The sequence below is a fragment of the Bombina bombina genome, chromosome 3, assembly GCF_027579735.1.
Source record: "Bombina bombina isolate aBomBom1 chromosome 3, aBomBom1.pri, whole genome shotgun sequence".
NCBI classification, from domain to species: Eukaryota; Metazoa; Chordata; class Amphibia; order Anura; family Bombinatoridae; genus Bombina; species Bombina bombina.
Genome location: NC_069501.1, coordinates 1,163,256,813 through 1,163,270,488, shown reverse-complemented (window position 1 = coordinate 1,163,270,488; position 13,676 = coordinate 1,163,256,813). Strand labels below are relative to the sequence as shown.

Sequence of the window (13,676 nt, the reverse complement as noted above, 5' to 3'; positions counted from 1 at the left end):
AATTATATTTGACATTAATGCTACTTAACACAATGCAATTCATGATATGAGGTGGAATAGTGCAATACTAACATGTCTCAGAGTAACACAGGCCACAAGCCCCATGTAGAGTTTTCAGTAAATGGACACTATAGCCATCACAATACTTTTAGCTCAGGAAAGCAGGTTCTGTGCCTACATCAGGCTAAAGTAAATTGTGTGACCATAGTGTCACTTAAAGAACACATTTTTTTCCATCATTGACATGTACACATAACTATTGTATGAAACACATACCTGTATACTGCGCATATTAAAATCCCTCATAGCACAAATCACAATGTGCACATGCATGTTATAGAGTTTGACATGAGAATCAGTATAGGCCCTAGCATGTATCAATGTACATTGTATGCCCACATGGACATATATCTGACTGTACTAATCCCTCTCATCATTTGACTCCTCCACAGAACCTCCTGTCACGAGGATACAAACAGGCATGCCGCCGCCACCACCACCACCACCACCACCACCACCACCAGTCTTCAGGCAACCACATGAACAGTATGCTCCCAGGCATGAGCAGGGTTAGATGGCTTAAGTTGAGGATCCGGGAGTGATGCCATATGACCCCTGGTAAGATTCCTGGCCAGAGGAATATTCTTCTTTTGGCTTTGAGGGGGAGCCAAGACAGCCACAAAGGGTCCATGTATTTACCCCCCCCCCCCCCCAACACAATCTCAGGGCAGTCATGGCTTTTACCCACAGACTATGTCACAAGAAGTGCCAACTGGACAGGCTGAGTGGTCACACACTGGTCATCAGTGGGACTATCAATCAACCCTGAGAGCTCCACCATCCTCATCACTTGGGCGAGTTCCACCATCCTCATCACTTGGGTGAGTTCCCCCATCCTCATCACTTGGGCGAGCTCCACCATCTGCAGATGAAAATATAGCTGAAAGTACTCAAGCACCAGCAGATGCAGATAAACCTGCCCCACCAGAAACATCAGATGCAGCTGAACCTGTCCCACCAGAAACATCAGATGCAGCTGAACCTGTCCCACCAGAAACATCAGTTCCAACTGAACCTGCACCTCAAGCAACTAGAAGCCCTGCTGCTCAAGAGCCTGTGGATGCATAGTATTCTCCCCTGGGTGAGGAATACATTGCACTCCAGAGGAGGCTCATAACAAGCACTGAGAGCAGACAGAGTCCAAGAGAGGTTCTTCAGGAGCCAAGAGAGGTTCTTCAGGAGCCAAGAGAGGTTCTTCAGGAGCCAAGAGAGGTTCTTCAGGAGCCAAGAGAGGTTACACAAACGTAGCATAGAGCTGCAGAGGGACATGGCAGCATCATTAAGTGGAAGTGTTCAAAACCAGTCACAGATGATGCGAATTCTGTCTGATATGCAGATGCAGATGGACAATAGATGGCGAGAACAAAATCAACTCTTGGGTGTGTTGGTTGAGCACTTAACACACCAGCAGGACACTGCCTCCAGCCTATCATCTGTGGCCAGCACACCAGCAGAAACATCAGAATCTTCTCAAACCAGGAGAACAAGGCAATCCACTACAGTCACCTCAGCTCCCTCATCTAAGAAGCCAAAAAAGAAATAAATATTCTTATAGTTCACCATAAATCTTGTCCTCTGTTATTTACAATATAATTGTCATCCACATCCATGTGAGGTGTGTTTTAGTACACTAATATTGTTAAAACATATAATAAGACCTGTGTGGAAATGGCAAAAAAAGATAATATTATCATGTTTATGACATATTCATGTTCTACAAACCACATCACATTGTTGTGTATGAAGGGTACATATAGTAATATTCACTTATAAGATGTAAATCAAGGTTTCTCACATCCAATAGAAATTGACACATGGGCAGGGATAGGTACGAGCCAAGGCTGTGGCGGACATTTTCTAAAGTAAAGACCTTGCCTATCCCTGCACATGGGTATATATATATATAAAAATAATAATGTATTTACAGAAGGCGTGAACATAAGGTATAAACATCAATTTTCAGTCTTATTAATGATAGTCAATAAATCACAGTGACCTAAACATGAGTTAAACAAATGAGACATTTTCAGTAATTAGGGTGGTTAAGGGAAGTGGGGTGGGATGTAGTAGTTTCACTTACATGCAGTGGAAATCCGCAGTATGTAAAGATGGTGGCTAATGAGGCTGTGCATTGCCAGGTGTTTTAAGGCTGCAGGTGAGAGGTTGTGCTGTTTGTGATTGGTTTGACACACTTGCAGGGGCAGGAATAATAAATGCTTAGAAGAGGTTTAACTGTTTGAGATTTGCGGCTGATATGTATGTGATTGTGCATGCGTTTGTTGGGCCTTCAGGGAGTTACGTTGCTTTTTTAGTCAGTGAAAGGGTTGCTGCACCTGCAATATGTGGCGAGATAAGAATGGAGAAGATTTTCTGAATTCTGCGCGCGTAAGTCCTTACGCTGTATATTGGATACCAAATTGCGCGGCTGTTCTATGTTAGTCTATGGGTAAAAAAAATATGTCCGAAGGGTGAAATATTCTACGCCGTATATGTAATACCAAAATCGCGTAAAATCTGGCGGCGGAGGATTTTGCGGGCGACGCTGCATATGTAATGGAGGCCCTTATGCTTATTTCTCTTACTTGGTGTATTCAGTCCACGGCTTCATCCTTACTTGTGGGATATTCTCAATCCCTACAGGAAGTGGCAAAGAGAGCACACAGCAAAGCTGTCCATATGGCTCCCCTCAGGCTCCGCCCCCCAGTCATTCTCTTTGCCGCTCTAACAAGTGGACCAAACAACCAGAGACTCTCTTCTCTGGTGGCTGTCTCAAGTTCACCTGTCTCAGGGAATGAGTTTCCGCAGACCGGAGTGGACCATTGTCACGACCGATGCCAGTCTGGTAGGCTGGGGTGCGGTCTGGAACTCCCTGAAGGCTCAGGGGCTATGGTCTCGGGAAGAATCTCTTCTCCCGATAAACATTTTGGAGCTGAGAGCGGTTTTCAACACGCTCCAGGCGTGGCCTCAACTAGCAGAGGCCAAATTCATCAGATTTCAGTCGGACAACATCACGACTGTAGCGTACATCAATCATCAGGGGGGGACAAAGAGTTCCCTAGCGATGAAGGAAGTATCCAAGATTATCAAATGGGCGGTGGATCACTCCTGCCATCTTTTTGCAATTCACATCCTAGGGGTAGACAACTGGGAGGCGGATTTTCTAAGTCGTCAGACTTTCCATCCGGGGGAGTGGGAACTCCACCCGGAGGTTTTTGCTCAGCTGACCCAGCTTTGGGGCATTCCACAGTTGGATCTGATGGCGTCCCGTCAGAACACCAAACTTCCCCTTTACGGATCCAGATCCAGGGATCCCAAGGCTGCATTGATAGATGCATTAATAGTGCCTTGGTCATTCAGTCTAGCTTATGTCTTTCCATCGTTTCCTCTTCTCCCTCGGCTAATAGCCAGAATCAAACAGGAGAAGGCTTCGGTAATTCTGATAGCGTCTGCGTGGCCACGCAGGACTTGGTATGCAGACCTAGTGGACATGTCATCGGTCCCACCATGGAAACTGCCATTGAGGCAGGATCTTCTAATTCAAGGTCCTTTCAAGCATCCAAATCTAGTTTCTCTGCAACTGACTGCTTGGAGATTGAACGCTTAATCCTAGCTAAGCGGGGGTTCTCTGAATCAGTTATAGATACTCTGATCCAGGCCAGAAAGCCTGTCACCAGGAAAATTTACCATAAGATATGGCGGAAATATCTTTGTTGGTGTGAATCCAAGGGTTACCCGTGGAGTAAAGTTAGGATTCCAAGGATATTGTCTTTTCTCCAAGAAGGTTTGGAGAAAGGTCTGTCAGCTAGTTCCTTAAAGGGACAGATATCTGCTCTGTCTATTCTGTTACACAAGCGTCTGGCAGCTGTACCAGACGTTCAAGCGTTTGCACAGGCCTTAGTTAGAATCAAGCCTGTCTACAGACCTGTGGCTCCTCCATGGAGTCTAAATTTAGTTCTTTCAGTTCTTCAAGGGGTTCCGTTTGAACCTTTGCATTCCATAGATATCTGCTTTACAGTGTGATTCACCCTATCTGGTGTTCCATGCAGATAAGGTTGTTTTGCGTACTAAACCTGGTTTCCTTCCGAAGGTGGTTTCTAATTAGAATATTAACCAGGAAATCATTGTTCCTTCTCTGTGCCCTAATCCAGTTTCTAAAACGGAACGACTGTTGCACAATCTTGATGTGGTTCGTGCTTTAAAGTTCTATTTAAAAGCAACTAAAGATTTCAGACAAACATCATCCTTGTTTGTTGTGTATTCTGGTAAGAGGAGAGGTCAGAAAGCGACGGCTACCTCTCTTTCATTCTGGCTGAAAAGCATCATCCGATTGGCTTATGAGACTGCGGGTAAGCAGCCTCCTGAACGAATTACAGCTCATTCCACCAGAGCTGTGACTTCCACATGGGCTTTCAAGAATGAGGCTTCTGTTGAACAGATTTGTAAGGCAGCGACTTGGTCTTCACTGCATACATTCACCAAATTTTACAAATTCGATACTTTTGCTTCTTCGGAGGCTATTTTTTGGGAAAAAGGTTTTGCAAGCAGTGGTGCCTTCCGTTTAGGTTACCTGACTTGTTACCTCCCTTCATCCGTGTCCTATTGCTTTGGTATTGGTATCCCACAAGTAAGGATGAAGCCGTGGACTGAATACACCAAGTAAGAGAAAACAGAATTTATGCTTACCTGATAAATTTCTTTCTCTTACAGGTGTATTCAGTCCACGGCCCGCCCTGATTTTTAAGTCAGGTTCAAATTTAATTTACAACTACAGTCACCACTGCACCCTATGGTTCTCCTTTTTCTCCTAACCGTCAGTCGAATGACTGGGGGGGGCGGAGCCTGAGGGGAGCTATATGGACAGCTTTGCTGTGTGCTCTCCTTGCCACTTCCTGTAGGGATTGAGAATATCCCACAAGTAAGGATGAAGCCGTGGACTGAATACACCTGTAAGAGAAAGAAATTTATCAGGTAAGCATAAATTCTGTTTTTATTGGCTCCCTCGTGGCTGGCGGCCGCAGCGGCGAGTGAGAGGAAGCATTTTGAATATACAATTGATATCCCAAATAATACTAAACTGCCAACCTTCACTTAGACCATATTGCAGCTGAGAATATACTTTGTGACACACTAATGAAACCTTATGGCAAGATCACTTATTGCAAACACTGAGTAACAATGCCCACTTATACCACTTACAAGGTACACATTGTCTATTGATAGTGATGAATGTTAGTCATAAATGTATTCTTATAATCATCCCCCCAAACATTATCAGTGTTTGACATAGAAAAATGTATTGCAAGTGTTAATTATCAAATACATGTTCAGCTACCCTGTTTTAACTGAAAGTATCAGCTAAGGTATTGCTGGAAATAATGACGACATACTCATTCCTGGCAATTTGCATCTCTACCTTACTATAATTTAAAATATATTCTTATGAAAATGTTCAAGGGGTCAAAAAAATGGGGACTGGACTTTTTATGCTATAATATAAGATATGCTGTAATTTTCTGTCATGTAGCATGTATTTTGTTGTCCTCAATAAAAATATAATTTAAAAAAAACAAAAAAATCATCAAAATTTTATTTCACTTGTGTTGTAAAAAAATACTTACCTTTTAATCTTGACCGCCTTTCCAGCTCCCTCCACCCTTCACAAAGCCTCTTCCTGGGTCTAAAATGAGGAATCTGGCTTCTTACAATCACGGCGTTGAATTAGACACTGATTCCCCCAAGGGGGGGGGGGGGGGGAATCCGTGATTGGAGGATGACCGATCCATCACATCATCAGAAATGGCTTGCAACGACTGGGGGAAGCTGGAGCGACTGTCAAGTTTAAAAGGTAAGTATTTTTTCACAACACGAGTGAAATGTAAATTTTGATGAATTAAAGTGCCCCAGTTTTTAATCAAATCTTTAAAAACCGGACACTTTAGCATCAAAATTTGCATCCACTTTAAAGACTTGAAATTTGCATCCACTTTAAAGACTTGGTCTATCCATTGGTTTTTTTTGCCTTTCATTGATGTCTACTGCCATCTAGCGGTTATTTTTTGGTATTACACCATGAGTAAATCTGTTCCTTCTGCTAGTTTTCTTTTCACAGATTTATTGTTCATATCTTTGTCTGTTAACATTCATATTATGCGTGTATGTCGTCATATACTCATTGACTGTTATCAAATAAGTTTTATTTCCCTATAACATGGGCATTACTTTTATTTAGGGGGTTTTGTGCTGTACAGATTTTGATTTTCTTTCTTTTTTATTGAAATAATTTTCTGTCTTTTCCCCTTTTCTAGGTTGCATGACTTCTGTTGCAGCTTGTGGTAGACATAATTTTATTTATGCTTCCTTGTACCCTGGGATTGTCTTCATTTTTAGTTGTTTGATTATGAGATATTTTCTGTTCAGGGTTTTGTTTCTCTCAGTTGCGACATATATGTATAATTATTTGTGAATTGCTTCTATTAAGCATGTGTTGCCTAGTGTATCTGATATTTTTTTTCAAAATATCTATGAAGAATAACCATGGGTATTATATACGTAACCTTTTTAGTGTTCTTTTAGCACTAATATGTTTTTAATATTGTCTGTGACATGTATTCTCCTGTGTTATTCTATAGGAGCTAGTTGTTAATTCTCTCATATTGAGGGAATTTTTTCTCATGTCTAGGACATGTATTCCCTATGTTATCTATAGGGGCTTTATTTATTAGTCTCTCTCTCATATTTAAAAAGGAAAAAACAGCAGCACTGTGGATTTTGCTTCAAAATCTTGTTTATTCCATCAAGGAAGGAACAAATGTAGACTAAAAAAGTGAGTACCTTGGAAGTGCCGGACAGTGTTTGACTTTCTTTCATATTGAAAGGAGTTTTTTTTTAATAATGTCTGTTAGTTATTCCCTAAGTTTTTTCTATAGGGGATCTATATATCTCTCTCTTTGAGGCGATTTATTTAATTTCTCTGACATGTATTCTTCTATGTTATCTATAGAAGTTCTATATATTTATCCCTCTCAAGATGGAGGTTTGAGTTTCTTAGTGTTCTACTGACACTAATGCATTTTCTATAATATCTTGCATGCAAGGTGCTAGTTACATATGTTAGGGAGGTGCATGCCCAATATAGCCTAGCATTTTACATTCTTGGACGGGAGGCCGACTGGGAATATCAGGTGCTGTTGGCTTGGTTTGATCCCAGCTTCTGGCACTGCATGTCCCTTATGAGTTTGACTTAATTTTATACCTTATATATATATTTTTATTGAGTAATGTCTCTGGCATTACATTTTGTGGCCCTGTTAAATATATATCTTATATATTTCATGGGTGATCTGATTTTAAATATTTTCTCTGATCTCTTGTTCTAGAGATTCTTATTCTTATGCCCCGTTGCTGGGGCAGTCTCTTTTTGTCTTGACTCTTTGTCCAATCTGTTTTTTGGAGGAGACTGCAGTAGAGAAGATCCAGGATAGGATCAGGACCTATCTGCTGACTTATCATTTATCAGTGATGCCAGCATGCAAGTGGTTCGCTTGGGGGCAAAGAGTTCTAGCTTTGCTATTCTATCTCTTAGAGCTATATGATTGTAGACTGGGTCTGCTGTCGTGACTTTCAAGTATAGGCTTCTGTCTCTTTCCTTTTAAGGGCAGAACTTTATTTGGGCCGGGTCTGGATGTTTTTGTTTCCACAGTCTCTGGTGGACAGAAGACTTTCCTGTTACAGGATAAGAAGACTAGACTTTAGGGTCTCCTGACTTAAATAGCCTGATTAAGCTTAATCCTCATGGAGCTCTATCCTGACTTGGATAGTTCCACTGTAACTTGGTGGTTAGATTTCCTGCTTTTCGTGCAGGAGGTCATGGGATTGTATCCACCTGGAAAAAGGGGATATGTCGCGATGTTCCCGGAACCTTGAGCAGTGGAAGCCTCGCTTCCCTAGGAGTGATTGTCCCAGTTCCTCTGGTGGAACAAGGTTAAGGATCTATTTTAATCTTCGTAGTTCCCAAGAAAGAGGGAATTTTTCGTCCATTTTTAGACCTTAGGTGCCTCACATATTTCTCAAGGTTTTTGTCCTTCTATAGTGAGACTGTCCGTTCTTTCTCTTTTTTAGTTATGGAGGGTCAGTTCTCAACTGCCATTGACTTGAAGGATGCTTATCTTCATTTGTCCTGCGGTTTGCCTTTTTGGACAAATGTTTCCATTTTGTGGCAATTTTATTCACAGACTCTGTGCCTATATAAATACCGGCTTTACCATTGCCGGTTCAAATACAATTACAGCTCCACCCTATTCATTTAAAATACTAGCTATACTATACGTAACAGTACACAAGCAACTGAGAGAACATACTAACTATTAACTCCTCACAGGTGGCACAAGCAATTTACCCACACAGCCTTGTACAGCCTATACAATGAATCCTGTGTGAGGTAATGTTGGGCACAGCTGAGGTAAACTGCAGCCCAACAGCCACATCATAATACAATTTTGGGGCACTCGATATGTGTGATAGTGGGCGGAGCCAAGATAACCGGGGGCCCACCGGGCATTTGCCCGGTATACCCTATGGTCAGTCCGGGCCTGATTGATGCACACCTGGTTGTCTTGAGGGAGTGGAACACATAGAGTGGTCAGATGTATTTTACATCTAAAGCAAGAAAAATAAATAATGTATAGTGCAATGTTGTTTTATGTTCCTTAAAGGGACAGTAAACGTTCAGAATAATGTTATATAGACCAGAGAAGGAACGAGCTACATTTAGTCCAATAGCGCGACCGGGCGTGCTGTTACTAGCCAGCAAGCCCGCAAAACGCTTTGGATATCCAAGACCTGCTCAGTAGATCCTGGAGCAGAGTCCAACTTTACACTTAAAAATCTGGAAATACTTTTAATTTTTGAAGTTACCGCTAAAATAATGTGTGCAGAATTATATAACATTATTCTGAACGTTTACTGTCCCTTTAAAGAGTCAAAATGTGTTAAACACAGTAGAAGTCCTGTTCAGGACCTGCGGAGCACTGTTGGTCCCTAGTGGAAACCACAGCTAGTTGCATATATGAGTCATATGACTAGCGATGCTGATTGGATCAGCAGTGGGTTCCGCCCAGGACCAGCAGTGCTCTGAAGGGTCCTTAGCGTCACTTCTCTTGTGTGTTTAACACCTTTGTGGGGATAAGAACATAGATTGCATGGTTTAACGAATTAAAGCATATCATTTTTTGACTATTTGGCCCTTATAATAAACATTTTACAGGGAGACTAAATGTAAAATCTGTTTTATTGTTAGAAAGACTGGGTATTACAATTTCACTCTACATTTCTTGGCAAACTACTTCTAGTTTGTAATTTATAAATCCTGACATTTTTGGAGGTTTTCCTCTGTAGTTCTGTGCTGACAGTCTAGGTAGATTTCAGGATGCGTTCCTGTTGTGTTTTGTATGCAATATGTAGTCTTAAATATTTATTTGTTACATATTTGTGAAATAAACGTTTCTAATTTTCTGTACAGCAAATGGCTTATAATTGCAGATTTGTTGAACAATTGCTTTAACATGTTAATTTATCCTGAAAGTATGTTACATATTCTGTATTGAAAATTATTCTTTAATAACTAAACATTTTGTAGAAGATCTTTCTTAAAGGGACATGAAACCCCCCAAAAATTCTTTTATTATTGAGAAAGATTATGCATTTTTAAACAACTTTCCAATTTACTTCTATCAATTTTGCTTCATTCTCTTGGTATCTTTTATTGAAGAAGCAGCAATGCACTCCTGGAAGCTAGCTGAAAACATTTGTAAGCCAATAAAAATGGGCATTCAATTTTAGCCACCAATCAGCTCTAGCTTCAAGTTACTGAGCCTATCTAGATATGTTTTTCAACAAAGGATACCAAGAGAATGAAGCAAATTAGATAATATAAGTAAATTGGAAAGTTGTTTAAAATTGTGTACTCTGAGTCATGAAAGTAAAATCTGGGTTTCATGTCAATTTAGCCTAGTTTGTTATTACTGTAGAATTTTTTTAATAGAAACTTTTTTTAATGGCATGCTATATATTTTTGTGTATAATTAGCTTATTTGGTAATCTGGAAGTATAATAATTACTTGGGGTGTTAATTTTTCTGTCTTACATCCTTAAAGGGACATGAAACCCCATTTTTTCATGATTCAGACAGAGCATACACTTTTAAATAATTTTCAAATTTACTTCTATTATGCAAGTTTCTTTGTACTCTTGGTATCTTTTGTTGAAAAGAAGGGAGGTAAACAAACAATTAATATTTAAATATTTAATGTACTTCTTACAAGCTTATAGATGTGGGACCAGTTGCAGGATGCTACTCTGGTATGTTACAATAAGCAATCAAAATTATGTATTGGGTCTTGGCTTTCCCTTTAAAATTTTCAACTGTAATTTGTGGTTACACAGTCACCAACAGTAAATTAGGTGGTGATAAATAATTTCTTTCCTGAATGTAAATGATAATTTTATTCTTTAAAATACGTTTTCTACCTTTCTATAAACAGAAATCAGCTCATGGATAATTTGTGATGGTGATATTGATCCAGAGTGGATTGAATCTTTAAACTCTGTACTTGATGACAATCGCCTTCTCACTATGCCCAGTGGAGAAAGAATACAATTTGGCCCCAATGTAAATTTTTTGTTTGAAACTCATGACCTGAGCAGTGCTTCTCCAGCAACTATATCACGAATGGGAATGATTTTCTTAAGGTAAGATTTATGAATCTGTGTGATATAAATACTAAATGCCTATTTAACTGTAATGATAGGTCAATACATTCTTGTCTTCTAGTGCTTCTTTCTAACCCATGTGTTAGAAACACTTATGTTGCTATTTTATCACAATTATATCACTATCTTCTGTTTCTCACTTTTTTGTTCTAGTATGTTCTAGTTAAAATTGCACTAGCCCTGTTTTCTCTTATATTAAACAGAACAAAACATTAAATGGGAGATGATTCTAGGGATAATCATTAGCCATCCACTCGGATGAAACTACACCTCTTGCACACTTCTCTTTCACTCCATTTTTTGAAGTTTCAGGTTGGAAAATCTTTCTGCCTTATTTGGAACTCTGCACCTATCCTTTTACTACTCGGTTGTTTATTTGTTTATTGTGATCTCTTACCACTCTCTGTACCATCTTACCATGATGTATCTTGCATCTTGCTCCTCTGTCATAGAGTACAGAGCTTGCAGTCTTACCACATGCCTTTTCCTTGCAGCGGAGACCTTGGATAAGCATTAAACACCTCACTTGCTCTCACTCTGTGTATTCTAGGGCAACATTTTCCCTCCTACCATTCAACCTCTGGATATACCGATTTTAGCAGCATGTCAGAACTGCAGTGAATAGAGGGTGCTCTTTATATTCTTAATTATTCTTAAGGATGGCAGAGAAGTGATAGAAGATAGTCCTTTAATGGGTATTTTCCCTTCAACAGAGGACTGGAGCTTGAAGTAGTCATGTAAATCTTTCAGTGAGAGTGTTGATGAGAGAGTCTGGAGATGCAAGGAAAGTTTTTCTGTGACTGCATCCAGACTGCGGATCTACAGCTCCTTGGGAACCAGTGTTAACGAGTTACACTGTTTTCACTTTATTTTCTCAGGTCCCTGTCAGAAATTCCAATGGAAGTGTCACACCATGAAAGGCTGTTCCACAGCAAGAGCGATACTGGAGGGTAAGTCCTTTTTTTTTATTAGGGGATAGTCCCTAGTAGGGCTTATTTTCCTCTAAAGACTGCAGGACTCAGTTTGGTCACAGTGTGACACGTAGACCCTCTATGGGATCGGGGGTTAGCAATTCACCTTATGTATGGAGATGTGTGGGAGCAGTTGGGGCTTATGTGCTGCTTTACATGGGAGCACTTGTGAAAGTTACTGGGTATTTTTTGGCTCAAGGCTGTATCAGACTTTGGAACTTCGTCAAAGCATTTTACTTTTGCTTTTGACTTGCGTAGTTGTTAATTCTCACTGCACATTTTCCTAGTTAGCAGGGGCGGCTCCTATTGCATACCACGTGATCGGGTGTGCTTTCCTTCTGAAATTCACTAGTGGTCCAGTCTCCATGAGGCTGATTTTTTATCGACAGGGTGTCCAGAAGGGTCTTTACTGAGACACTAGGAGGTGGTGAGTGCTCCAGCTATTGGTGAGGGAATAAAGGTGGCACTTATATCTAGGATTTTTCTCTCATTGTGTGGGGATATATCTAAAGTGATGGAGGACTCTGATATTAACCTTCTAGGGGGTTCTATAGGGTCAGTGCCTATTTTGAATAATTGCCTGTACTGTGAGGAGACCATAGTATGCCCCCTGCACAACTGTGTTTCAATTTTCTAGGTGATGTTCTTAAGACCAAAAAATGGTCCACGAATGGTAGCCCTTCTAATAAGTTTAGTGCCTCTGAGCTGTCTACCTCTCAGGACTCAGTTGTCCAGAAGATGTCTACCCTCTTTCACCTGCAGTTCCCTGCGACATCCCTAATCCTCCTACAGGAGGGGGATTTTTTCCTGCAGACTTTACTATGCAGTTACAATCTGCTGTGTCCGCGGCCTTAAGTGCCTTGCCTGTCTCTGAAAAGCGGAAGAGAAAGGCTAAACATAACTCTACAAATCTAGATTTATCTAATTTTCAATCTGACTTGGCTAGTATGTCAGAAATCAGAAATCTCTGATGTTAAGACGGTTCCTTCTGAGGAACCCTCTTTTAGATTTAAGATTGAACATCTGTGCTTCCTTTTAAAGGAAGTCTTATCTACCCTAGAGGTTCCTGAAGCAAAGCTTCCAGAGGAACCAATAATTCTGAAACTAGATAGAGTTTATAAGGATAATAAGGCTCCACAGACCTTCCCAGTCCCTGTTCGCATGGCAAAGATTATTTCTTCTGAATGGTAGAGGATTGGAACTCCATTCTCCCTTCTACTTTTAAGAAATTATTCCCAGTTCCCGAGACTCATCTGGAATTGTGGGGTTCCATCCCTAAGGTGGATGGAGCCATTTCTACGCTCGACAAGCGCACTACGATTCTCCTGGAAGATGGCTCTTCTTTCAGGGAACCTATGGACTAAAAATTGGAGAGTTATTTAAGGAAGATGTTTCAACACATGGGATATATTTTTCAGCCTGCAGAGGCGGCTACCTATTGGTGTGACTCTCTATCGGAGCTTATTGAAGTAGAATCACCACTTGAGGAGATTCAGGATAAAATTAAGGCTCTGAGAATTGCAAATTATTTTATCTGTGAGGCAAACATGCAGATTATTCGACTTAATATCAAGGGTTCACGGTTTGCGGTCCTAGCTCGCAGGGCCCTCTGGTTGAAGTCTTGGTCAGCAGATATGACTTCAAAGTCTAGACTTCTTTCTCTTCCTTTCAAGGGAAAGATTCTATTCGGTCCAGGACTGGACTCTATCTTCTCTACTGTTACTGGGGGAAAAGGAGCCTTCCTTCCCTAGGACAAGAAGAACAGATCTAAGGGACGTCAGTCTTCGAATTTTCATTCCTTTCATTCAGACAAGTCTCAGAGTGGTCAATCATCTTCCAAGCCCAAGCAGGCCAAGCGTATTTGGAAACCTCCCCAGA

General features: G+C 40.7%; 1 protein-coding gene across 1 annotated transcript in view; it reads left to right on the top strand.

Moving 5' to 3' along the window:
* The window catches only part of DYNC2H1 (dynein cytoplasmic 2 heavy chain 1), a 1,178,830-nt gene that overhangs the window by 247,952 nt on the left and 917,202 nt on the right, over positions 1–13,676 (top strand). The window contains exon 37 of the mRNA XM_053705582.1: positions 10,599–10,806. Within this exon, the coding sequence (XP_053561557.1) occupies positions 10,599–10,806 (208 nt within the window). The remainder of the gene's footprint in view (positions 1–10,598; positions 10,807–13,676) is intronic.